At 46.2% G+C, this 27672-nt stretch overlaps 1 protein-coding gene and 1 long non-coding RNA gene across 11 annotated transcripts; one reads left to right on the top strand and one right to left on the bottom strand.

The window, feature by feature from the left end:
* Positions 1–3872: 3872 nt before the first annotated feature.
* On the bottom strand, positions 3873–13904 carry LOC102463496 (uncharacterized). 7 transcript variants are annotated; one of them, XM_075920503.1, is made up of 4 exons: positions 13103–13251; positions 12186–12239; positions 10024–10135; positions 3873–8382 (listed from the first exon to the last, which is right to left on the bottom strand). In XM_075920503.1, the coding sequence occupies exon 4, from the start codon at positions 8364–8366 to the stop codon at positions 6396–6398; it is 1971 nt and encodes a 656-aa protein (XP_075776618.1). In that variant the 5' UTR covers positions 8367–8382; positions 10024–10135; positions 12186–12239; positions 13103–13251; the 3' UTR covers positions 3873–6395. The 7 variants fall into 7 exon arrangements, with proteins under 7 accessions (XP_075776618.1, XP_075776620.1, XP_075776621.1 ...); XM_075920505.1 differs by lacking the exon at positions 13103–13251 and adding an exon at positions 12871–13017; XM_075920506.1 differs by lacking the exons at positions 10024–10135; positions 13103–13251 and adding an exon at positions 13886–13904.
* Positions 12709–26688, top strand: LOC112547175 (uncharacterized). 4 transcript variants are annotated; one of them, XR_012901392.1, is made up of 5 exons: positions 12709–12848; positions 15922–16155; positions 16745–16835; positions 17732–18521; positions 21574–26688. It is a non-coding gene; the product is annotated as an uncharacterized LOC112547175 (long non-coding RNA). The 4 variants fall into 4 exon arrangements; XR_012901393.1 differs by having other exon boundaries at positions 17732–18534; XR_003090919.2 differs by lacking the exon at positions 17732–18521.
* The last annotated feature ends 984 nt before the right edge of the window (positions 26689–27672 follow it).

Here is a 27672-nt window from a genome sequence, read left to right as displayed (position 1 = left end):
TCTCCGACTTCAGTTTAGACCGAATCTCTGGCTCTTTAGAGTTCAAGCTGCCAAAAAGATGGAACATTTTTCTGTGACTTTATTTTCTTCATTCAGCCTCCAAGCCTTCTAGCTTGCCAGACCTATTAGCATAACATTGAACCTGTGAAAGAGCTATTAAGTGTGAATGAAACCATTTAACAGGCATTGTGCCAACCCTACTTACTGACAAACATTGTTGTGCATTACTGTGTTACAGGGCCTTAGTTTAAAATTTGCTTTAAATACTTTATTTGGTCTGTGGCTAAAGAATATAAAATCATATTGCTAAAAATCCATGAACAGATATTTAGATGCACAATCTCAGTATTCAGCTTTGGCATTAAATGCTTGGTTCTTCAGACATGTAGTTTTTTAACAAATTCTTCAAAAGACAACCTCTCTTTAAAACACACATTTTAATTTAAATTACTATATTACAAAAATTGGCTTCCAAAGTTTTCCTGTCCTTTCTATCCATCCCTACTCTCCTTTCACACACTGTCCCTTGAAGAAAGCCCTTAAAGGAACAACATTCCTGTTTTTTCCAGATAGCTGATAATTTCCCTTTTACTTCTATTTGATGAGCTAGTTTTAATAGGACCCTCCATCAAAACCAATACCTTACTAAGATATAAAATCCTTTGATATGCCTAAAATCTTTGGGACTACATCTTAACATGAACATATGATGAAATGTAATAAACATTAAATTGTTATGAAAATATCACAAAATAAATTACTATTCCCTTTTTCTAAAAGCAGTGAACTTTATTATGAACATACAAAACTGCTCTGACTGGTTAATTTAAAATAATATCTTGTTTCAGTGAGTTTAAATATGTAATAATCTGGAATGATTACTTTATGAAGGCTTAAGAGTATATTTAAAACGTAGAATCAGCTGAGAATTACTGATGAAGAAAATGTAAAACAGAAGAGCTGCATCGTATATTTCATAATTTTTAATGTTGTATTAATCAGGACAACTGGCTCACCCTTACTACTAAAACAAAAGTTAGTATTTAAAGTGCTGCATAGTCCTAACAAGACGGTTTATTAGGTGATGAGCTTTCGTGGGCCAGACCCACTTCCTCAGATCAAATTGTGGAAGAAAATTGGCATGACCATATATACCAAAGGGATACAAACAAAAAAAAGTGAACACATATAAAGCAGACAAATCTGTTCTAAAATCTGATTTGTCTACTTTATATGGGTTCACTTTTTTTTGTTTGTATCCCTTTGGTATATATGGTTGTGCCAATTTTCTTCCACAATTTGATCTGAGGAAGTGGGTCTGGTCCACGAAAGCTCATCACCTAATAAACCATCTTGTTAATCTTTAAAGTGCTGCATAATCCTGCCTTTTGTTTCAGCTAGACCAGACTAACACAGCTACATCTCTATTACTATTCTACATGCAAGGCCTCACTACTAAGTTTTTGCAAACAATTCTCTGGCAGACTTCAGGAGATAAAAACTTGTGACTGAATTTTATTCCCAAAATTAGTGCTTTTAATTAAGTACTTTCTGCATGTCCAGTCTTCACAATCTTGCATGCAATTGAAAACATTCTCCATTTTATTTTTTATTTATTTTAAAGAAATGTGAGAAGAGTAGGGCTTTTCCCCCAAAATATATGCTACATTTAGGTTCAACGGATGAGCAGAGAAAAGAGTGAGACAGTGGGGAGGGGGCTTGGTCTGGGAAGAGCTAGCTATGCCAATGCATAGATGACTACATGATTAACAGATAAACCTTGTTTTATCAGTTAATCCTGTTGACTACACACATCCTCCCTCCCTCACCCCCGCTGCCCCTGCATCAGAGGAAGCAAGATAGGGGGGAGGCAGGAACCAGTGGCCATGTAGAGACAGTTTTAAGACAGCTCCCCAGGAGCAACCAATGCACCTGCCTTCCCCACCCTCACGCAGCTGTCTCTGATAAAGAAGCAGCAGTGCGGAAGATGAGGGTGGCAGGCGGGAGTCGGTATGTGTGGAGAACCAGCTTTTAAGGCATCTCTCCATGAACGTTGGCTCTATGGACCCTCCTACAGAGGCAGCAAGGAGGGTCAGGCAGGAACTGGTGCTGGGGGAGCCATCTTAAAAGCCACCGGCCCCCCAGCACCAGCTCCACAGACCCACCTGTTCCCCCTCCCCCTCCCCGCCAGCATTACTGCCTCTGGCAGAGGAGGCTGATGCAAAGCAGTCTGTCCATGGCAGGCCCAAGTTTGCCACAGACAGAGGCTGCTCCACGGCAGCAGCCTCTGTCTTCAGGGAGTCCATGTTCTCAGCAAAGGGTTGTTCCGGTATCCCATGGAGGAGCCCCTGTCCATGGGGGAATCCAATCTCCTGAAGACAGGGTTTGCTCAATCTGCAGGGAGCTCAGACCCTCCCCCCCCCCCGACAGAAGCTGCTGCTACAGAGCAGCTTCCAACCTAAACCTCCCTTGCTGCAGTTTAAGCCCATTGCTTCTTGTCCTATCCTCAGAGGCAAGTAGAACAATTTCCCCCCTCCTGAAACCTGAAAACCACTATCATGCCCCTCTCAGTCTTCTCTTTTCCAAACTAAACAAGCCCAATTCCTTCAGCCTTGCCTCATAGTTCCTGTTTTTTAGACCTTTAATCATTTGTGTTGCTCTTCTCTGGACCCCCTCCAATTTCTCCACATCTTTCTTTAAATGTGGAGCCCGGTTGTATTTAATATACATATATATTAAACTGAAGTTGTGGATAGATTCTTCTTTGAAGAACCTGCAGTGCTCCCCCTTCAACACTATACTAGGTGGATTACACAACAAACATTGTTAAGGTTTTAGTGGGGGGTTTTTTGTTTGTTTTAATATTCATACAATGTATTGGATTAAATGTATTAATGAATGAGCAAGTGTCAAATACAAGTGTTAACCTGTTTGACTTTTCTTAGACTAACAGCATCAAGTATTTTATTTCTACAATACCGAAGTGCACCTATTATTTGAAAAAAACAACAATGGTCCTTGTAGCACTTTAGAGACTAATCAAAAATATATGGATAGCATCACGAGCTATCCAATGACAAAGCATCACCTGAACATAGGGAGATGGGGTGTCTTACTGGCTATGTCATCAGCTTCTGGAGCCAGGAATTGTAGGTTCGAGTCCAACCCATGCCTGCCCCTCTTCCCCAAGCAGATGGCTATTCTCTTACAAAGTAATTTCAGTAGTCAACTAGACTGAGTCTGCAGAACTGGCCATCATATGCAAATTTGATACCATCTCTCATAGCTTCAACAAAGACATGAACTGTATGGGCCACTATATTCAACACCCAAGTGACATCCAAAGCTAAGTATCGGACATTTACAGCCTACACTATTAGTTTAATTTAACACAGACACTTTAATTGACAGGTTTTTTCCTCCCTCCCTCCCCCCTTTTCTGCTTTATAATTCAACCTCTGTGCTTCCTGCTCCATATTTGCTATCTGAAGAAGTGGGTTGTATCCACAAAAGCTCATGACACTATCTATATATTTTTGGTTAGTTTGTAAGGTGCTACGTGATCATTGTTGTTTTTTAAGTTTTTTTAGTTACAGACTAACACAACTGCCCCTCTGAGACTATTATCTGAAGTCATTTGGCCTTTTGAGCTCTACCCTCAGACTTGGCAGAAATAGATGTCAGTGAACGTTTGTGTTTGTTGATTTGACATGAAAAATACCTAGAGTAATACCTTTCCATTCCCATTAATCACATTTTAATCAGTGACAAGGTTTTAAAAGCCCATCTTGGAATGTCCATACATAACCATATATTGATCTAATGAGAAAAAACAAAAAATGGTAACAGAAGCAGGAAACTGAGGCAACTGCTTATTTCCAACAGCACTAAAGCCAGAGTCTGCTTTTAATCAGTTTATTTTTTTTCCTTGGTCATACATTTAAAAACATTTACACTAATACAAAGTAAAGAAATTACAAATGTTATATTAAAATTAAAACAAAGTTGAATTTAGCTGAGACTATTCATAACTCACCAATGGAGAGTGTTTCCTTAGTATTAACATATACCATTGTTGCTTATATTTCATAAATAGTTTGGAGAGAGAATATTCTGAAATCTGTAAATCTCCTAACAACAGAAAGAAAAATTATTTAAATAGAAAAGCAGCACTCTCTATAACAAGCAAACAATTAAAAGCAGCAAAGGAAAATCAGGTGTTTGGAATCATGCCTAATTGCAATTATTAAAATAAATCTAAATCATCTCATGAATCTGCTATTTTCTTCAGAGTTGTGGGTGCTCCACAGTGATAACTCCAAAATATAATAAAGTGTGAGTGGAAAAGTAGATTTCTGATTATGGGACGTTTTATACAGTTACCTAAAATAGGATACAGGATGAGAGTTGCTTTGACATATTATACATTCCGTAAATTGCAAAGTTTACAAGTAAATACATAATCTCTAATGCAAAATCTCTTCCAGTTAATTGAAAGAATTTGTGTCTTATATTCCTATGAAAGAGTTGTGAACAGTACATTTTAAAAATTCTCGGTGTTGAATTATTTTGCATGATTCACAACTAAAAAATGTAGGCTTGCTAATCCAGATGACCTCATAGTGCAGGGAATGCAGGGAAATACACCAGCATTTATATTTAAAGCCCTGCACAGGTACAAAATTGGTATCTGCATCTGCGCCTGCAAAAATGATCCACAGACACTCACAGATATAAAGCAGATATCCATGGAGCTGTTCCCAAGGGGGGCAGCAGCAACAGGGGGCAATGAGTCAATTAAAATTCCCAAGTAGGACCCATGGGCAAGAGTTCAGAACTGGCACAGTATGTGGCTATTATTAAGTGGGGAACAGAAAGAGGCTATGGGGAAATTCCCAAGGAAGGAGTTCCCACCCTTCTTGGGGATAGCTATGGCACAGCCCCTGGGGTGAGTTCTCACACACAGGGAGGACAGAGGACCATTGCCAAGAGCTGAGCAGGAGGAATAGGACAGTGCTGTACGTAGGGACCTTGTCCCCTCCCTGCCATCCAGCAGCTGGAACAAACTAGTGGGGCAGGACATGCAGGGAAAATCAAGGTCCTGTCCATTGCAAAGGGAGGCAGGATCCCTGCTCAGGCATTTCCCACCCTGCTAACTGGGCATGGCTATGGGCTGGGGACACAAGGTCGCAGGAACTGCTGCACCCACCAGGAGAGCCAGGGCCTAAATAGAGAATATTTGTGGACTGTAGCACATGAACCAGTATGTGAGAAGCAGGGAAGGAGCATAGAGCCTGGTTGCCAGGGTACTCCCTCCCCTCCCCTTAGACTAAGCATGGGAGGCCTGAGGCCCTCAAACTTGAAGTGCCTGGCACTTTCATGGACCATCCCACCAAGTTGCTCTTGGGCCAGAAGGCCAGGAACTCACAATCTCCAGGCCCCGGGGGGGCCCGGCAATAGCTGCCAGGTCCATCCGGAGCCTGCCTTTCCCTCTTCCAGGAACCTGCTGCCAAATCTCCTCCACTCAATCTCCCATTGTGCAGCAGTGAATGATTTCTCTTAGCTAACGGGAAGTTTAGAACTATACACCCTGCCTGGCATACACTATCCAGCACTGCTTAACTGTGGGGGGAGGAGAGGGGGAGGGCTCTTCCGTACCTAGATTCACAACTTCTCCCTGCTGATGGGAGACCTGAGCCAAGAGCCAGCAGTCAGCCTGTAGGGCACCTCCTCACCCCACCACACATGGAATGGGGCCGTCCTAGAATGGCTCTTGCGCAAGAGAGGGGTTTTGCGGAAAAAGGAGCCATCTACAAAAAGCCTCTTGTGCAAAAACGGTTGCTAATTAATTATGCAAATGAAGCATGGTTATATTCTACTCTGCGCTTTATTTGCATATGCTTTTGCAGAAGAAGGCTTCAGTATAGACGTAGCCCAAGAACAGTAGTTAACTCTGAGGCCAAACTAGATGATCCCAGCCATGCAGGGTTCACACATGTGCTATTCGCAGTCCCAGGGCTCCTGCTGTGATTGACAGGGCTGGGTACTAGTTGTGGAACAGCAGGCAGAGGAATGGCCCCCAGCCAAGGAAAGGAAAGGAGAGGAAGGAAGTAGTGATGGGATGGCAGCAGGCTCATGTCTTAACAGGATTCTGCTTCCTCTCCCCTATGCCAAGCCCAAAGGAACAGAGGTAAGGAACCTGGCTGCTCTGAGCAGCAGCAGAGGCTGTTGTACCAGGTACTCTCGGATAGTTGCTATGAATGGTCCCTTGGCAAGTAGCAGAGAACTTAGGTTGACAGATGGTTTTAACAAAAATACCGGACATACTTGATAAAAATTTGTCGACCCAAAAAAATATATACATGATATGGGAAGTTTACAAATGACAGTCTACATTACATTGTATATTTTACATTAGATTGTGCGGCATTTATCAATTTTTTATTTTTCAAAAATTCATCTTTTGCTTCCAAACAAGTGAAAGGTATATTAAAAAAAACACAAAGTTGGCTTCTTACTGACTCAACACTCAATCTGTTGCGTTCATCGGTCCATAGATTACCCATGACACTAAAAATTCTTTCCACACCGGCATTTGACACAGGAATTGAAACAGAATATTGAACCAGTTTTAATAAATTTGAAGCAGCAGGTTCTTTGCTGAAAAAATATTTCCACTTATCAAGAGATGTTGTTCCCTCAAGGGAAGTGAACATCATGTCCAAGGCACATACTTCCTCATAAAGAGAATTTGGAGGGAGCTCTTTTTTCCATGGTGACATCATCCAGATTTGAATTATTTCATCGAAAGAAGGAGATTTCTCACGATTAGCCAAACTCAAAGCACTCAAAGCGCAATATGGTGAATTTTCAAAAGGAAACCACTTCTCCAGATATTTGAGGGCTCTCGTGTACACATTCAGTGCTTCAGAGGTAAATTTATTGACTACATGAACTGGTAACTGGTCCTTCCCCAATGCGAATGTAATTTTCATACCGAAAAACTTATCATCAATTTTTTTTCTCAAGGAATTTCGGAATTTTTCCATGATCAAATAAAGGTCACAAGAAAGTGTTGATTGGTTTTCCAATTTGAGCAAGGTATCTTGGAATTGTGACATGAAATAGTGAGTGAAATAAAGATACAGCTCAGAGAGAGTTGGTTGTTCATCACTTGCCATTTCGTCTTCCTGATCAGAAATAATATTCCATATTGCCACATGGCAGTCATCAGAGCCAAGTGAAAGAAAATAAGCTTTTAGTGGTCGCCAATTCAACAGCAATTGCTTGATTGCATTAAACAAACTAAGCCATCGAGTTGGAACATTCCTCATGACTTCGTGGAACTCAACCTCACAAAATTCAAAAAAATCTTTCAACTCTTCTGGTTTTTCAGCTGAGTTAGAAAATTCTGCAAACACTTTTAAAACTAAGTTTTCAATGTCAAAAGATAGAACTTTCAAAGCATATTTGGCACAGTTATGCAAAATGTGATTAATACAGTGAGCTGCAATAATATTTTCATTCTCTTGCTCGGCTAACTTTTGAAAAACTGAATTGTTTACGCCATAATTCATTGAAGAGTTGTATACTCCATATGCTGAAACATTTGTCCATGATAGTCCTTTTTCATTCAGCACATGACACAATTGATCTTTTATGGACTGCGAATCTTCAAATGCATTTTCATAAAAATCTAAGATTTTGAAACATAGTCCTTCTTGAGGGGTAAAATACTGTACAGCCACAGGAAAGAATTTGTGATTTCCTTTGTTAGATGCATCAGTGGCAACCGAAAACGGCATGCAATTCTTTAAATCATTTAGAAGCAGCTCTATTGAGAAAGGATACAAAACGTTATTAACAACAGCAGAAGCTTTTGTGCGTCCAGCTGTCATTTTCTTGACAATTTCAGAATCTTGAAGTACTTGTTTCATAACTTTGACACTGCAATCTTGAGCAAGAAAAGAAATGTGATGCTTCACTCCATGGTAAATGTGAGTCAACTCCGCAACAGTTACTTGTTCACTTTGTGCACTGTCTTGGATGAGGAAGAGGGAGCTCATTCTCTGGAAAGCAGCAGCAGCCTGCACATTTTTCACATGTTTAGTAGAGTTAGCGTGTTGTGTTAATGCCTTAACACCATCATACGCTATAATCAAGGATGCATTGCACAATTTACATCTGACTTTAGCTTTGTCGTTATGATCCATGACAACCCAAGAAAATTGGTTTTCCCAGTTTGAATTGTAATGGCACATTCTTCTTCTTTTCTTAGGAGGTGTTGCACTGGAGGTTGAAGGTGTCGGTGCCTCTTGTTTAATTTCCTGTAGGTAAGTTTTATCTTCATCTTCTTCATTACTCATTATGGATATCAAGATCCTAAATTAAATACAAAAAATTCTTGATTTAAGGCAGCTAGCCATTTTTGATAAAGCTGCCAAATATTCCTTACCTTAAAAGAGCGCTGCGAGATACGAGAAAGATGAAAGCTAGACAACGGACAACACTGTCGTGAATTGTACATTTATAAAAAGGAAAATATTCAGCACTACTGCGTAGTTGCGTACTGCCTGGCTGGTAGACACGTTCATAAAGTGTGAGCATGTCTACCAGCCAGGCAATACACAACTACGTACTGAAACTGGTATCCAAGTGGCCAATCGGCATAGTAGCACATAGCACAGGTCTAGAGAGTGAGTGAAAATTATCATGCACAAGTCATGTCATAACATGATAATAAAAAAACTTAATTAGAAAATACCAGACATTTATATGTCCGGTATTTTCTCAATTTGTGTCCCAGACAGAAAGCTCAAATACCGTACTGTCCAGTTCAAAACCGAACACCAGGCAACCCTACGGAGAACCCGGGGAATGAACTCCAGCCAGTCAGGGGCAGCTGGCTGTCAGGAAGAGCTCATGGCAGCAAAGCACCTACCCAGGCAGGTATCCTGTTAGGGAGCCCCAGGAGAGAGCCCCCCCTACCTCTGAGGGACAGGGAGCTGTATGAATGGCTCTGGCCTGCCAGCCAGGGTTAGTGTCTAGGCCTTACCAGGCCCCAAGCCTTCCTGACTACAGAAGGCAGAGCAGGGAGCAGTTGGGTGACAGAAGTGGCTGTTTCAGTCACGGCAACAAGACACTTACTGTCCTCAGCATGAGGCAGCGGGTGGGGAGCCCCTCAGGGACAGCAGCTAAATGGGATGGTGGAACCCTTCCCTGGGCCGCAATGCCATCATGCTCCTGGTTCTTCAGTCCTAACATAGCAGTCACATTGCTGCTCTAGTGGCCACAGCACATGTCCTTCACCAGACCTCTGCAGCTAAAGCAGGCCCTGCTGAAGGCAGCCTCACCAGCAGTGCTTTCAGGTGGGAATGGGCTGGGCCCATGCCCACGGTACATTGCTCTTCCCAGGACTTTATGCATGCTGGTGTGGAAACAGGCTGAGCGGTAGGAGTGTTGGGGGACCATCCTGGCTGGCTGTCAGGTAGCCATGCTAAGTGCCTTGTCAACAATACACAGCTGTAGGGAGAGCCCTCTTTGGCCTCAATTCTTTGATCTTTTCTTGCATTGCCCCATGACTCCTCGGCATCATCTGGGTCTGATGGAGTTTCACCTCCTGGATTCTCATTTGCAAAGGAGAACTACAGGGTTGGGCAGGTGAAGAGGAGCAGGGCAAACCCCAGAGCTGGAATTTCCATTGCTTAGCAGCCAGAGAGGGAGAATGAGCAGAGCAACAGCACTGACTCCTGCAGCCTCCAGTGAGGGGACAAGGCAGCCAGGGCCCCTGCAGACAGACACCCCCATTTGGTGGCTGAGTCACCCTAGGTCCTGCCCCTTACTTAGTCTTGATTGTCTCTCTGTGTCCCAAGGAGTAGCTCCCTCAGCTTGTTCACCTGCCTCAGGATATGGAAAAAAATTACCCAATTCTCTTGCATTTTAGAATCAGAGCCTGCTTGGTGCTTGTCCCAGATCAGTTCTGCTCTGGAGTTCATTCCTAACCCAGTTCTGGTGCCTACTCACCTGAAATCTGATTCACAGGGTCTGGTTCAGCTTGTCAATGTATGCACCTCAGACATCAATCTCTGCCTGGAGCTTGGATTCCAGGCTTTCCAGCTAGTGCTGACAGTCAGAGCTATGAGAGCAAGAGCCAGATAGTCTCTTCATAGGGCACAGAGCAGATCGAACAGGAACTGCATAGCTGTGCTCTCAGGGGGAACCCTGCCTTCAGGGGGAACCAAGCTCTGCTCACCAGGATGACCCATCTTTGGAGGATACTGTCCAGCAGACATTGGGCTTAGTTCAACCCCCATTGCTTCAACCCATCCTCACAAGCACCCAGCCTCAGGACCATACATGGGAAAAGAACAATGCATCACCCACCAGTTCTGCCTGGGATCAAGGGGATGATAAGGGGACCCCTCCCCCCAGTCTTGCTGAGGGGTGATGGCTGGGCTGAGAAGACACCCTGTGTGTATGGAATCGCCACCTGGTGTAATGTTATGTTCTGGCTGACAGGGCTGGCTCTGGGGGTAGCTGGGGCTACAGTCCTAGAAGTGATGCTCAGCTGCCGAAGGATGGGAGATGGGGGAGTGACAAATCAGTAAAAAGCAGCGGTACTTCCCAGAACCTGCTGGGCACTCCAATCACTCCTCCTTTGACTCGAGGGCCAGATGAAAAATTCACACTTTAGCCTGCAGCTCCTGAACCACACAGTGCATCACCTTCTGGCTCTGGGCACTCACAGTGCTGAGATGAGAGAGAGCAGGTCGCAACTCCAAGACAGTCTCCCACTGGCTTTCCTTGATCTCTGAGGCCAGAGACACCAGCCAAGTGTTCGGCTGGTGTGCAATGCTGCCAAAAGCATCAAGCTAGTCCACAATGCTGGGTTAACAGAGAACCCCTCACAAACAGAAAGGAAATAAACCCAATTGCTACGCCAAGCTCAGGTTCCAATTAGGGCTGAAATAAGATAACTGCTCACACAGTTAACCGATAAACTTGGGCTTATCATTTACGATGTAAAGTTACATGCAGGCTCCCACCTCGCTTCCGAGGAGCTGGCTGCTACCCCACGCTGCAGGCTCTATATCGGAGGCAGCAATGTGGGCAATGTCAGCTTGCCAGGAGTGGGGCTGGTAGACAGGAGCCAGTACGTGCCAGGAGCCAGCTTAAAATCCAGCTTGTAGTGTGCACTGGCTCCTGGGGAGCTAGTTGTGCTGTGGGTTCGTGTAACCGCTGAGATTTTCAGCAGATGCATGGTTACCCAATTACCCACTTTCTTAACATCCCTAGTTCCAATCACCAAGCAAGGTCTGGGGCAGCACCAGGTGAAGATGACACTAGATGCTAAGCCTGAAAGAGTGGGCAGCTGTAGCCCACTTGCATAGCCAAAGACCCCAGCCTCTTTGATGCTGAGCAATTACAAGAGGGAATCAGCTGCGGAGTCAAACCTGAATGAAAGGAACAGGCTTTGCTCCCTAGGAAAGCCTAGTGCACTTAGGGGTTTGCTCTAGGGCAGGCATGTCCAAAGTCCGGCCCGCGGGCCAATTGCAGCCCGTGTTCCGGTTTAATATGGCCCCCCAGGTAATTTGGCAATATCTATCTTTTATGGCCCCCAACGAATCCATATGTATTGAGAAGAATACATTGTAAAATCTCAGTTAATGTCAGTTGGTCTAAATCAGTTATAAATATATTTGGACACAACATGTATACTTGGTGTTATGTTCCTGTTCATATTTTTTGAACTTAAAAGTTGACAGACAACCTTTATTACCAATAATATGTAATGTACTTTACAATGTTCCTGACATATATTTCAGTTTCCTGGATTTTTTTTTTCATCTGACCTTCAGATATGAAAGGCAGAGTGATTTAACACCTGTTTAGATTTGCCATCCATGTGATGAAATGAAAAGTATGCCGTTTGCAATAAACTTTGCATAAAATAGTTAATTTGCATTTAATTTTAATGGTTCAAAGAATGTCAGGCAAAATGGTCGGCCCTCACGCATGTTCAATTCATCAAATCTGGCCCTCTTTGAAAAAAGTTTGGACACCCCTGCTCTAGGGAGTTTCCTTTGACCAGACTAGTGCCCCTTTACACTGGAGACTAGCGAGGCCAGGTTTATTGGCAAGGGAGCAAGTAGCCAGGACTGGGAAGAGAGGGCAGACACTGTTACCTGCTAGAATCTGAAAACTTGTGCTCCAGCCTCCAGCAGCTTCTTCACTGGTGCCTGTAACAAAGCAAGTCAAAAGAGCTTGGCACTGGTTACTGTCTCTGACCCTGATTCATGCCTAGGCCATAGTGTCTGCACAGACCTGGGAGCTTTCCTTCTCTGCCAATCTCTGGGCTCAGGCCTGGAGAGAGGAGACTGGTCTGAGGCCCTGTTCACAGCGCTCCATCATGCCCCATGTGAGGAGCCCTGGGACCAGGCCACCCCAAGGCAGCTAGGGCTCTGCGCGTTCTGCCAGCCACGCTGTGGTGGAAAGAACAGCAGCCGCCTCGAAGAGCTGAGCCATCGCCTGCCTGCAGGCACCCTGGGAAGGAGGCTTCACACAGACAGGGAGCCCTGGGCATTGCGAGGCCTAAGCCCTGCTTGCTCCGGAAGCACTGACAGGCCGCACTGGAGCAGCCTGGCCGCGGCTCAGAGGCAGCTGGGGGTTGCCCGATACCGTCACAAAACATCCCACACACGCAGGGGGGAAACGGGCTGAGCAAAACAAACCAAGAGAGGCCGCTGCGCCTTTAAATCCCCGCGCGCCCTCCCCGCCAGCCGCGGGAAAACGCCCCCGCGCCCTCCCCTCCGCTGAAGACAGAGGGCACCGGACATGTTACAGGCCCGGTACGTTCGGGGTGTTTCTCACCGGACGGAAGGCGCGATCACCGGCCTGCTCGGCCGAAAAACGGCCGCTCGGCAACCGCCCCGCGGCCCCTTTCCCTTGTCCTCCTCGCGCGGCCGCCCCTCCCCCGCTCGCAGGGCTTGTCCTGAGGAAGTATGGCGGGGCCCCACGCAACTCCCCCCTCCCCCCGCTTCTACCCAGGTCCAGCTGCTTCCCTGCCGCCCGGCTCTCGCCCCATTCCGGCGCCTTCCCTTGCCTGTGGCGGGGCCGCGGCTCCCCTTCCCCACTCCCCGTGGCCGGGCTCCAGCGCTGCTCTGGGGCTGCCTTACAGCGGCGCGGCGAGCTCGGCTCTGGCCCGTCTGGCAGCAGGGCGCCCTCTGCTGGCCGAGAGGAGCACGTGCGGGAGGGGGAAGGGCGGAGCCCCGCAGCGCGTATCGCTTGGGGCTGCACGGGGGTGGGGGCCCCGCGGAGCTGCGTATTTCGCGTCTGCGTAGGGACAGCCCTGCCTGCTCACCCGTACAGCGGGGGGAAAAGCCCCCCCCTTTGTTGTCCCATGCACCGCGAGACAGCTGCTCCCCTCTTCCCTGCCCTCACTCGCTGGAGCATGCTCAGTCCCCTCATCCCCCCTTTCCCTTGTCTTCCTGGTGCATGAGGGTGTGCTCAGTTGCCCGCCCCCTCCTACTTACCTGTGCAGTGGGCACAGCACATTCATCCCTCTCCCATGCTAGCCTATGCACCAGGGTGTGGCAAATCGCCCCTGCTACCATGTGGAGAGAGCATGGTAAGCGCACCCCTCCCATGTTAGCTCATGCACCTGAATGCAGGGGTTCCACCACCCATACTCTCTTGCATGGGCGGCAAGTTATATGGACTGGTGGTGCCCATGCTCCAGCAATATTCAGAGCCGGGGGCCCTGCTCCACCAATATTTGGAGCTGGGTCTCTCCCCAGGCCCTGCCCCAAGCGTGTTACCTCCAGAGGCCTGGCTAACGGGGGTCAGGAAGCATGGCTAATGGGGAACCACCAAAAATTATACAAACCTGCCGCCCCTGTTCTCTTGTGCAGTTGGACATGTCTGCTCCTTGTATCGGGGCATTATAATCTCCCACACCCGACTCACAGAGAGGCTATCCACAGTAGCAGCAGCAGTGCCTGCCCCTAAGTGCCATGATGGAATGTGCAAAGCTGTTGGGGCCATATAGTGCACACTCCTGGTCTGGGTGGGTCTCAGCATGGAAAGGGGGACAGGAGGTTGAGGAGGAGGGAAAGTTACTACTCAGGCCTCAGTTACCATAACAACAGTATCCAGGAGATAGGGAATTCCAGAGCTTCATTGTCGGGGCAACAGTATCCATGATACAAAGTTGTTGGCACCTGTGTATTTGGGGAACTCCAGTTACAAGAGATGCTAGAACTCACTTACCATGGCAAAATAATACTAGAACATAAGATCATAAGGGCCAGAGTGGCCAGGCCAAACGTCCAGCATCCTGTCATCTGGCAGCAGTCAATGCCAGATGCTTCAGGGATGAACAGAGCAGATAGTACCAGGTGCTTCAGAGAGAATGACTAGATAAATGGCTTTTAAAGACCAAAATGAAAATTGGGTTTTTCCCCCATGGAAAAATGTCAATGAAAACATTACCTGCATCCTGCTTCAAAGACCTTTTAACACCAGACCTGAAAGAGAATCCTCTGAACTGTCATTCATACTTAAATTCAACACTTTTCACCTAGGTCTAAACAAAGACATTAATTATCTTACCCATTACAAAGATAGTTTCCTCAGTTATCACCTCTAATATCATTAGCTCACAGACATTTACCTCCCCCCATCATTCCCCTTCTGTTCTGAAATTTGATTTGCCCTTTTCATATGTGTTCATTTTTTGTATTGTATCCTTTGGTATATATGGTTGTGCCAATTTTCTTCCATTATTTGATCTGAGGAAGTGGGTCTGGCCCATGAAAGCTCATCACCTAATAAACCATCTTGTAAGTCTTTAAAGTGCTACATAGTCCTGTTTTTTGCTTCTTTGTTCAACATGCATGCTGTACCAGTTTATTTCAGTAGGGACCCAAGGACCTGTTTACTACTTATAAAAAAAAGTGATTCTGCCCTGCAAAGGGATTCTATGCAAGGAGCATCACAAACTTCCAAGTTTATCATCTTTCAATGACTTGAAAACCAATCTCCTCAAATCACAAGTAAAATGATGATGATATTCCCTTACTGCCCTGCAGTGCAAGCTGGGTTGGTTTTACCTCTTTCATCCACACTTTGCAATATTCTGTGATTGGAACTTTGCTAATGCTCAGTTGGCAATGCACCAGCCAGACTAAATGCCAACTTCTTCTCCTTTCATTGGACTGGTTCTGCAGACCTACCAGGAGTAAAAATAGTAATCACTTCTTTGAATCAATAAAGTGAGTTGTTTAGCCTCAGGAGGCCCATAGGGACTAGATGAAGGGCCTGAATGAATGGAAAAATTCGCATTAATTTTAATTGGGTTTGGATCAAGCCCTACTTGATCAAGGACCCATTTGGACATAACCACTGCAGGTCAGATAAGTGCTGATCGTGTTTCATTGTGCACTGGCTCAAGTGACTCTCCAAAGGATGCTACTTCCGTTTCTAGTAGCCATTAGAGAAGAGAGTGAGATGAAGAGAAGGAAGGAAAGAAGAGAGTAGGAGAGAACAAAAGAAAAAGAGAGAGGGCCAAGGTATCCTCACATATGCCTATCAACTTTTGCTAGAAATGAGGCTCATGAAATAATTGCAGATCCCATACAATTTTCATTAATCCTAGTGTCCTACTTAACCTTGCATTCATCGTGTTTGCATTACAGCATGTTCTGCCTTCTAATCTGCTATCAGCACTAAGGAGTCACTTGTAATGTGAAACCAGACAAGCAAACCCAGTCACAATAAATATTATACAGGGCCACTGTAGCCCAATGCTGAAACAACTGAGTAGAATAGAACAGGGTTGGTCTGTGAAGCACAGAGCTACATTCCATTGTGATGGGGGCAGGATAAACCTGTCCCTTTCTGTCATTTCATTGCTCTCTGCAGATTATTGGAATGAAGAGAGGAATCTGTAGGAGGTCTCAGAAGAGAGGATGTGTGCTGGAGAGGAACTTGCCCAATGAGTCTGCAGCTCACTTTTGCAATGAAGAGTGGCAAAGATAAAGCAAGTGGACAAACAATTTGCCCTCATGCTTACACCTTGTCATCAGGGATGCTAGGAAAATAAATGCAGAATTAGACACTATGGCCTAAATCCTAACTTGAGTGGCTGGTGCCTAGGTAAGAACAGAATACAGATGACAAGAGAAAGAAGGAGAAGAGAAATGTGTTCAAGGTTGGAGGGAGGGCTGGATGATGGGTTGGAGATCTGAATGGTGCCCAAGGACATAGGAAGACAAGACAATTATGATTGCATTATTATTTGTGGCGCCTCCTCGCCTGAAGGAGATCAAAATCCCATTGTGCACAAACACAGACAGACAGTTCTTGCCCTAAGCACCTTCCACTTCAACACAGAGTATGTATTATGGTTCCTTTTTGTCTGACATGAAGTCAAGACACAGAAGGGTAGGATGACTTGCCCATAGAAACCTGTGCCAGATCTAGAAACTGAACCTACATCTGTTAGGCATCAGTTTAATATTGTGGGCACAAGGAAAGGAAGTTACTCACCCTATGTAGTGATGACTTTTCTTTGAGGTGTGTCCCCCTGTGGGTGCTCCACTTAAAGTGACGGGAGTGGGTGCTCCACTTAAGAGCTTTTTCTCAGCAGTCGGGTCACTCATGCACAGCAGGTGGCTCACGCGGCTGGCAGTTGAGCACTTTGCACGTGGCCCAACTCCCCCCTTCAGTTCTTTGTCTACCACAGAACAATTGGACTCCAAGTAGCAGGGAGGAAGGGAGAGTCATGGAGCAGCCATGAGGATACACACCTCGAAGAACAGTTGTCACTGCACAAGGTGAGTAATTTCCTTTTCTTCTTCGGGTGCTGTCTCTGTGGGTGCTCCACTTAAGGTGACTACAAAGCAGTACTCACTATGGCTAGTGGGACTCGGAGTCACTGCTTAATAGTGGAAGATAGAAGTGCTGTAGCCACTGTTGTTTCTGCTGCTAGCTGAGGCATGATGGCATAATGCCTAGAGAAAATGTGGTTGGATGACCAGGTGCCTGCCCAGTAAATGTCTTTAAGGGGCATGCTGCTCACGAACACTGTAGATGTTGCTGTAGCATGGGTGGAATGTGCTCTCGGTGTTACTATCAGTGGTTTGTTGCAAAGAGAATGGCACTGGAGTATGCAAGCTAATATCAGTTTGGAAATGTGTTGCGTGGCGAGTTATTGCCCCGGAGTAGTTTGCAACAGAGACAAACAGATGTAGGGATTTACAGAATGCTTGAGTTCTGTCGATATAAAAAGCCAAAGAAGCCCTTCTAACATCCAAGATATGGAGCATAGCATATCTGGGAGACGTGTGGCTTTGGGAAAAACATAGGTAGGACTATGGGCTCATTGATGTGAAAATAGGTGCTGACATTAGGCAGAAAAGCAGAATGAGGTCTCAAAGTCACTTTGTCTTTGGCAAATACAGTGTATGGTGGGCCCACTATTAGGGCTCCTATCTCACTGACCCTCCTAGTGGATGTGATGGCCACCAGAAAAAGAACCTTTATTGTGAGGGGCAGGAGTGAGCATGAGACCATCGAGGGGGGGGGGTCTCAATTTGGACTCAAGAACCAGGATTAGGTCCCATGATGGCGCTGGGGTCCTATGAGGAGGATAGAGGTTTAGGGTCCTTTGAGAAAACTTCTAGTCACTGGATGCGCAAACACTGATGACTCCTCCTTGTGGTCATGGAAGGCTGTAATGGCTGCCAGGTGTGCTTTAATTGAAGAAATAGGCTGTCACTCTTTAAGCCACGCAAATAATTGAGGACCACATGGAGTAGAGCTTTGCCAGGATCAACATGCATCTGGTGACACCAGGATGAGAAGCATTTCTATTTTTGCAGGTAAGTTGTTCTTGTGGATTGCCTCCTGCTATGAAGGAGGGCACTTGTTCAGAGAAACCGGTGTGGCAAGATCAGTCCCACTCCAGGGCCCCTGACCCCTGTTCGGCCCACTGTCCCGCAGTCTAGGAGTCACCTTATATGGCTCACTCGACTTGGTTTGAGATTTGTCGTCTCCCTGTAGTCTTTAACAAGGTTGATGATGCTCTCTTGGCTCCTCCCGTGTCTTTCTCTCTTCAAACTCCTCCTCCACTCTCCAAAACTCCTTCACAGCTCCCCAAACTCTCTCAGTTCTTCAAACTCCTTCTCAGCTCTCTCTCCCCTCACCCATAGGGAGAGTTCTTAAATAGGCCTCCAGGCAGCCCCAATTAGTTTCACCTGGGCCTTAATTGATTTTGCAGCCGCCCTGTCTCAGCTGCCCCTAATTAGCCAGGATTGCTGACTCTCTTTGCAAGAGCTGCCTCCTTCCCCTTCCACCAGGCTCTTTAACCTGCTGTATCACCCCTGCTCTGTCATACTGGATTCAGTGCCACAGAACCAGACAGGAGCCAGGCATGGAGATGAAGGGGCTGAGGCTGAGGGTGAAGTAGTCTGCCAGCGTTCTGGGAGAGGATAAGGTGACTCAATGGACATGTGCTGCACGTACAGGAACCAGGTTTGTCTGGACCAGGATGGAGCCACTAGGATGACTTGAGCTGCATCTGAGTGGATCTTGCTCAGGATTCTGGGAATCAATGGCACTGGAGGGAAGGCTTAGTGAATCTGTTATGCTGTGGCCCGTGGGTGGGAGTGAATGACCTTGTGCTGTTAACTATGCTGCTATTAACATGACCCTGTGCTGAACACACCAGTTCCAAAGGTGGATAGCCTCTCCTCAGAGGGATCGGGAATGAGCTCCACCATGTCTGTTTATGTAGAACATGGTTGTAGTGTTGTCTGTAAGTATATGAACGGTACAGTTGGTGATGGCCAAGACGAAGTGTCTGCATGCATTCCTGACAGCTCTGAGCTTGAGAAGATTGATGTGCATCGTGAGGTAACCATTTGCCCTGCACTGTCTGGTAATTCAGGTGTGTGCCCCACCCTCCTAGTGAGGCATCCATTATGATCTCTACTGATGGTTCTGGTTGGAGAAAGGGAACCCCCGTGAGTAGGTTGGGAGGGATGCCTACCATTTGAAGGAGTCCAGCACTTGCTTGGGCACAACTACTAGCTTGTTCAGTGGATGCTGCGATGATATATAAACCAATGGCAGCCAATGCTGCAAGGTCCGGAAGTGCAGGAATGCATACTGGACCACATACGTGGTGGCCGCCATATGGTCCATCAGTTGGAGGCAGGTATGCACCATCGTAGAGGGTTTCACGAGTAGGGTGGTGACTAGGTCATGTACCATATCTAATCTTTGCTGCGGTAAATACGCTGTGGTTGATATGGAGTTGAGCCATGCCCCTTGGACTGGGTTGAAAGTTGACTTCTGCTCATTTATCAGGAGCCCTTAGAGGTTGAAAAGTTGTTTGGTCTTTGCTATCATGCTAGCTGTTTCCATTCTTGAGTGGCCCTTTATTAGACAATCATCTAGGTATGGGAAGATAATGATCCCTTGACGTAGAAGGTAGGTTGCAACAACTGCTAGGACCTTCAAAAAGACCCGGAGAGGATAGGCCGAGGGGAGGACTTTTTGTTGGAAATGATCATCCCCCATGGTGAATCTTAGGTAGTGTCTGTCGGCAGGATGTATTGCGATGTGGAAATAGTATCAGAGGGGTAGCCGTGTTAGTCTGAATCTGCAAAAGCGGCAAGGAGTCCTGTGGCACCTTATAGACTAACTGAAGTGTTGGAGCATAAGCTTTCGTGGGCAAAGACCCACTTTGTCAGATGTGGAAATATGAATCCTGTAGGTCAAGGACTGCGAACCAGTCCCCTTTGTCCAGTGCTGAGATGATTGAAGCCAGTGTGACCAACTTGAAGCGCTGTTTTTGCAGGAACTTGTTTAGCTTGCGGAGGTCTAGGATCTGTCTCCAGCTCCATGTGTGTTTCTGGGATAGGAAATAAATTGAATAAAACTCTCTTCCCTGGTATAGATCGGGGACTGTCTCTATAGCCCCTAGCTGGAGGAGCCAATCTATTTCTTGCTTGAGAGGTATCTCATGAGAGGGATTCTGGAGAGGAAGAGGGCAGGGTAGGGGGAAGAGAGGTGAACAGGATTGTGTACCCTGTATGAAAGATTTCTAGAACCCATTGGTCAGATGTTATTGTGTCCCAGTGATGGAGTAAGGAACTTAATCTGTGGTCGAATAGATGCTTCTGGCTTTGTTGCACTGAATGATCGGGGAGCTTGGGCAGACCCACGACCAACGTTTCAGATTTGCTGCTTAGGAGCCTGGGCACCAGAAGAGCATAGCAGTTGTGGGCATTTCCTCTGGTGTCTGCTGTCTGGAGCGATGGTATTCATATGACTTGTGTTGAGGATGGTTGCAATATGTGTCCTTATGTCTATTGTAGGGGGTGTAGTGCTTCCATCTGTATGGTGGCATATACATGCCTACTGTGCGCAGAGTGGTGTGTGAGTTCATGCTGCTGTGTAGAATCTCATTGGTGCTGGCCACAAAGAGCTTATTCTTGTCAAAGGGGAGGTCCTCCACCTTACTTTGGAGTTCTTTAGGGACTCCTGCGGCATGCAGCTATGATGCCCTCCTCATGACCATGGCTGTAGCAGTTGCTCTTGCTGCTGTGTCAGCTACATCCATTGCCAAGAGCAATGCGGCAATGCCGTGCCCTTCCTGGATGACTGCCCCAAAAATGGGCCTCTTAGATTCTGGTAGGTATTCCATAAGTTTGGCTAATTTGGAGTAATTGTCAGAATCATGATTGGCTAAAAGGGTGGAATAATTTGCTATTCTGAGCTGTAAGGTGGCCGAGGAGTATACCCTCTTGCCAGATTGGTCTAGCTTCGTGTGTTCTTTGTCCCCGCTCTTCGATGTAAGAGGAGGGACTTTTGACCATTGGTTTGCATTGGAAATGTTGGATGCATCGGAAAAGCCAGCACGCTGAGAGGAAGGATTCGTGTGACCGCTTTGAAGCTGGCTCTGCATCCTTCACTGCCGCTGAAGTGCTTGTTTTGGTGCCGAGGCTTGTCAGTGAGCTATTCCTGATGCAGAGGAGGAGCACATAGGTGCCTGAGGCAGGTCTCAGCATTGCAGTGCTGAAGGTGCTTGGCATGTCTGCCCTGCTCACTTTGGGGGATGGATGGAGTGGCAGTGATTTGGCTGGTGAGACCCTCCTCTTCTAATGCCTCTGTGCTGTTGGGGAGGCAGATCTGAGTTTTGGAAACTCTGCCGCCTGACTCAATGGAGGTTCCTCGGCAGGCTGCAAAGCCTTCTCGAGGGTCATGCGGAGCCTGTGCTCCCGGACCTTTCTTGCCCTGGCAGTTAAACTGCAGCAGTGATTGCACGCCTGTGGTGTGTGTGACTCCCTTAGACATCTTATGCAGCAGCTATGGCCATCAGAGGCTGACATTGGATCATTACAGCAGCGGCACTTTTTAAAGCCCTGAGAGCCCAGTATAGTGGGAGCTGTTAAAGTTTGAGGCTAAGGGGAAGGGTTCTTGCTTAAACCATCCGCAAGCTTCTGTGGTAAAGTTTACTGGCTTCAGTCTTTTTAAGTTTGGTTGTTGTTTTGTTTTGCTTTTCAGGTGCTAAGGAGTGCGGGTGGTTAGAGAAGAGCAGAGCAGCCACCGCTGAAGTGGTTCGTGTGGACCAGAGCTGAGGAAACAGCTCATCTTCTTCCTTTTTCCCCTCCTCTTGTACTGGAGTGGCAAGACTGTAACCAAAAAGTAATTTGTAACTAAATGAAATTAAAAGGTCAACAGGAGAGAGTGAAGAGAGGAATGCCTGAAGTGGCAAGAGAGCTCTGTCCCACCACCAAGGACAGTAGAATAGGAACTGAAGGGGAGTCAGGCCTCACACAAAGCACTCAACCACCAGCAGTGCGAGCTGCCTGCCACACGTGCAGCCCAACTGCTAACTGTTATGAAAAAGCTCCGATTTTGTGGCTCCACGGATGACCCGTCATCTTAAGTGGAGCACCCACAGGACAACACCCGAAGAACAACAAAGTTCCTTTCAACCTGTCCCAGCCTGCACTTCACTGCAAGGGAGGGCTGTGACAGTATTGTATTGCACCCACTCTTGTGTATTTGCCCCAAATTCTGTGGGCTACATGAGGATTAATGAAAGCTTATGCTACTCTGATTCTGTTTATGCTACTCATACACATGTATGATTTTTGCATGTAAAGTTATGAATATGGGTTCTGTACTTGATTTGAAATGTTTTCTATCTCGGAAACTGCAGCGGGCATTGACCACCAATTGTGTGGGGTGGTTACTCAATGAATAGCTATGTTGCATGGAAAATGGATCTTAAGTGTTGCCAATAAACACCAAAGGAATTCTGCTGGGAACCTGAAGACCAGAAGTAAGCCTGGCTGTTTGAATAAAAAGGACATGGACAAGTTCCATTTTGGGAGGTGGTATCACACCGGAGAACAATGGATTTTCCTCCACATTAGCAAGGTTATAAAAGGTTCCTGGAGGTTCCTCCTTTTTGTCTTCACTCCTGCTCTTGACCTCAGCAGCATACTTACTATGAACAGTGAGCCCAGAAGGATCTGTTGACCCATCTTCACAAAGAATGCACTCCAGACACTTTCAAGATAGTAGTTTATTAAATCTGTTAAAAGACTGCATCAAGAACTTGGTGATTGATGTATATAATATAATTTCTTTAACAGTTATACTCTGAAACAGTTATTTCTTTCTTTTAATAAACATTTAGATTTCAGATTCTAAAGGAAGGTGGACACAGAATAGCCACAGCCCATGCCTCCCTGCGAAAGAGGGCACCCACCGAATGCCAGAGGACCACACCTCCCTACGAAGGAGGGTGGCTGCTGAATGCCCAAAGACCACTGAATGCCTCAGGTTGGGAGGCTGCTGAATGCCCAAGGGCAGTGCCTCCCTGCAACGGCAGGCAGCCACTGAATACACAAGGGCTACGCCTCTCTGTGAGGCTGAGCATCTGCTGAATGCCCGATGGCCGCAACTCCCTGTGAAGGTGGGCAGCTATGGAATGCCTGAGGGCCGCAACTCCCTGTGAGGACAGGAAGCCGCCACACAGCCAATGGCCACGACTTCCTGTGAAGGCAGATGGCTGCTGAATAGCTGAGAGCTGCGGCTCCCTGCAAAGGAGGGTAGCTGTTGAATACTCAAGGAGTGCAACTCTGTATGAGAGCAGGCAGCCAACCAATGCACCCTAGGCCACACATCCCTGAAAAGGAGGATGGCCACCAAATGCAAAAAGGTTGTACCTCCCTGTGAGGGAGGGTGTCTACTGAATGAGGATTGTGCATCCCTGCGATAGAGGATGGCTGCAAAATGCCCCCAGCCCGTGCATCTCTGAAGGAGAGTGGCCCCTGAATTCCCAAGGGCCATGTTTCCCCATGAGGGAGGACGGCAGCTGAATGCCCCCGGTCTATGCCTCCCTGTGAGGAAGGGTGGTGGCCAGATGCCCAAGGACAAGCATCCCTCTGTGGGAGGACATCCACCGAATTTCTAAAGGCTACACCTCCCCGCGAGGGAGGACGTCCGCCAAATGCTCGAGGGCTGAGCCTCCCTGCCAGGGAGGGCAGTTGCCAAATGTCCAAAGGCTGTTTCCCCCTAAGAGGGAGGGCAGACGCCAAATGCCGCTGGCCCGCCCCTCCATACAAAGGAGGGCGGACGCTGAATGTTTGAGGACCACACACCTCCCTTCAAGGGAGTGTGTCCACTGAATTTCGGAAGGCCGCACCTCCCTGCAAGGGAGAATGGCCTCCTAATGCCGTCCCGGTGCACACCTCCCTGGGAGGGAGGGTAGCCACTGAATACCTCTGGCCCGAACCTCCTTGTGAGGGAATCCGACAAATGGCCGAGGGTTATGCCTCCCTGTAAGGGAGGGTGGCTGCCAAACAGCCACTGTTCACGCCTCCCTGTGAAGAAGGGCAGCTGCAAGGGAGGGCAGCCGTTGAATGCATCCGGCCTGTGCCTCTGTACAAGGGAGGGTGCCTGCTGACTGCCCGAGAGCTGCACCTCCCTGCGAGGGAGAGTGTCCACCGAACTTCCAAAGACCGCACCTCCCTGCAGGAGAGAGTGGCTGCCTGATGCCCCCATGTACACCTCTCCTCACCTCACCTGCAAAGGAGAGCAGCCATCAAATGCATCTGGCCTGTGCCTGCCTGTGAAGGAGAGTGGCAAACAAATGTCCAAGGGCCACACCTCCCCACGAGGGAGGGCAGCTGCCAAAGGTCCAAAGGCTGCGTTTCCCTGAGAGGAAGGGTGGTCGCCGAATGCCCCTGGCCCTCCCAACCGAAAAGGGAGGGCGGTCACTGAATGTCCAAGGACCGCACCTCCCTGCGAGGGAGGGCGTCCGCCAAATTTCCAAAGGCTGCACTTCTCTGCAAAGGAGAGCAGCCACCTCATGCCCCCAGCGCACACCTCGCTAAGAGGGAACGTAGCTGCTGAATACCCCTGGCCCACGTCTCCCTGCAAAGGAGGTAGTCCGACGAATGTCTCTGCAAGGGAGGGTGGCTGCTGAATGCGTGAGGACTGTGCTTCCCTGTGAGGGAGGGTGGCTGTTGAATGTGAAAGGGGCATGCCTTCCTATGAGGAAGGGCAGCCACCTAATGGCCCAGGCCCATGTTTTTTTCATGAGGGAGGGTGGCTGCTGAATGCCCTCCTTGCTTGCGCCTCCCTGTGAGGAAGGGCAGCCGCTGAAAGCCCCTGGCCTGCGCCTCCCTGTGAGGGAATACTGGCAACGAATACCTGAGGGTTGCTCCTCTGTGCGACGGAAGGCAGCTGCCAAATGCCCCCAACCTGCACCTCCCTGCAAGGGAAGGCAGCTGCCAAACGGCCTCAGCCCATGCCTCCCTGTGAGGGAAGGTGGCAGCTGAATGTCCGAGGGCTGCATGTCTTGCAAGGGAAGGCAGCCGCCGAATACCTCCAGTCCCTACAAGAGAAGGTGGAGGACAAATACCAGAAGGCTGCACCTCCCTGCAAGGGAGAGTGGCCACTGAATGACCAAGGACTGAATCTTTCTTCAAGGGAAGGCAGCCTCTGAATCGACTTTTCAGTTTAGAAAAGAGGAGACTGAGGGGGGATATGATAGAGGTCTATAAAATCATGAGTGGTGTGGAGAGGGCTGATAACTTTTCATTATTTATTAGTTCCCATAATAGAAGAACTAGAGGACACCAAATGAAATTAATGGGTAGCAGGTTTAAAACTAATAAAACAAAGTTCTTCTTCACACAGCGTGTAGTCAACCTGTGGAACTCTTTGCCAGAGGAGGCTGTGAAGGCTAGGACTATAATAGAGTTTAAAGAGAAGCTGGATAAATTCATGGAGGTTAGGTCCATAAAAGGCTATTAGCCAGGGGATAAAATGGTGTCCTTGGCCTCTGTTTGTCAGAGGCTGGAGAGGGATGGCAGGAGACAAATCGCTTGATCATTGTCTTCGGTCCACCCTCTCTGGGGCACCTGGTGCTGGCTACTGTCGGTAGACAGGATACTGGGCTAGATGGACCTTTGGTCTGACCCAGTACGGCCGTTCTTATGTTATGTTCTTAGTGTGTAGATGTTCTTATTCTTCCAGGTGTTTAGCAAATTTTTAAAAATTGATTGAGTTTACCAATTCTTGCTTTCACTAATGAAGTATATTGATTTCAAGGGAGCAGTTTCACAATGTTTAAAGTTTCAAATGACAATGATCTTGTACTATAATTATTATTTTTTTAAATAATACAAAACAAAAAGCTCCAAAGATGCTTAATCTAGTATGGGATATTAAATTAAGAATGCCCAAAAATATGAATATCCCTTAGAATATAGAATAACGTATCATAACTAGAATAAAAATAAAATGAAAAATATATTAATAGCACAGAATATGCAATACTGCTATTAAAAATCAAAATTAAATAAAATATAGCAGCAGTAGCCAAACATTTTAGAATTAGAGCCATTTAATTATTTATTTTGAGAGTTTGAAGCACATAATACTTTTAATCTCTTCCAATTTTATAAAGACTCAAAATTCCATTGATTTAAAATTCCTGTTGTAGGAGTTGTGGAAACACTGGATTGCCATCTGATTACACACCAAAAACTAAGTGGGCATACATATCAACCAAAGTCAATCTCTCTTCTTCCACTGCTTAATTTAAAACAAAAGTCAGTTTTAGGAAAAGGGAGTTCAGCTGTCATTTTGTTTCTATTTTAGAATTTACAGTAAAGGTCATGTGAATGTACACTTATCTCAAATTTGAACTATGTTGTTCTAGATCAGGCATGTCCAAAGTCCGGCCCGTGGGCCAATTGCGGCCCGTGTTCCGGTTTAATACGGCCCCCCCAGGTAATTTGGCAATATCTATCTTTTATGGCCCCCAACGAATCCATATGTATTGAGATGAATACACTGTAAAATCTCAGTTAATGTCAGTTGGTCTAAATCAGTTATAAATATATTTGGACACAACATGTATACTTGGTGTTATGTTCCTGTTCATATTTTTTTAACTTAAAAGTTGACAGACAACCTTTATTACCAATAATATGTAATGTACTTTACAATGTTCCTGACATATTTCAGCTTCCTGGATTTTTTTTTTCATCTGGCCTTCAGATATGAAAGGCAGAGTGATTTAACACCTGTTTAGATTTGTCATCCATGTGACGAAATGAAAAGTATGCCGTTTGCAATAAACTTTGCATAAAATAGTTAATTTGCATTTAATTTTAATGGTTCAAAGAATGTCAGGCAAAATGCTCGGCCCTCACGCATGTTCACTTCATCAAATCTGGCCGTCTTTGAAAAAAGTTTGGACACTCCTGTTCTAGATTAAGAAAAGAAAGGTGATAAACACCAAATACCAAAAAAGGAATCTATTTGTCAATCTCAAACATTTAAGATCTTTTCACAGAATTAGTGTTTGGATACCAAGGTTTTTCCCCTTTCCCTCTGAAGTGGAAGATGAGTTTTCATGCCTTTCTGAAGCAGGAGCAACACAAAATTAACAAATGTATTTGATGTGATGTAACTTCAAATTTTCTTCCCAGAACAATCTAAAAATGTACTTGGATATAATGTAATCTCTCTTCTCACAAATGAGAGAGTCTACAATATTCCTGCTTTCCATTGCCATATTTAAAGTGCTTGTCAAAAGGATATCAAAACAGTGATGTGTGTATAAATATCTACACAAACTGAAAAATATTCCCAGAGCAGCATAATTTAGTGGATAGTCTCTCTTCCATATTATAGTATTCAAGTTAAAAAAATTATTTAGGCCTTTGCAATGTATATTTGAGGAACAAAAGGTTAAGCACATCAGTTATGTAAACTCCTTTCTTGATTTCCATTGCATCATTTTTCAGTCACTCTCACCATTCTGTGTCAGACAGCTAAACAAAATATGGGAAATACTTCTATACTTCACCATGCAGGGGTCACATTTATTTCCATTCTGGGACACTGACCTATTTTAAAAACAAGTATTTTTGTGTTATCATATAAATACAGTCAACACAAAACAAGACGTACAACAATTTGAATATTAATTTAAAAAAAAAACAAGGTAGTTTGGACCAAATTCTGTTGCCACTTCACATGAAGAACTCCCACAAACAGAGTTTAACACGCAGGGCAAATTCACCCACAAGGTGGGCCATTACCACTTACAACCAATGTAAACCCTATTTT

Source organism: Pelodiscus sinensis, chromosome 2 (assembly GCF_049634645.1).
Source record: "Pelodiscus sinensis isolate JC-2024 chromosome 2, ASM4963464v1, whole genome shotgun sequence".
In the NCBI taxonomy this organism is placed as follows: domain Eukaryota; kingdom Metazoa; phylum Chordata; order Testudines; family Trionychidae; genus Pelodiscus; species Pelodiscus sinensis.
This window is presented reverse-complemented; position numbering and strand designations above follow the sequence as displayed.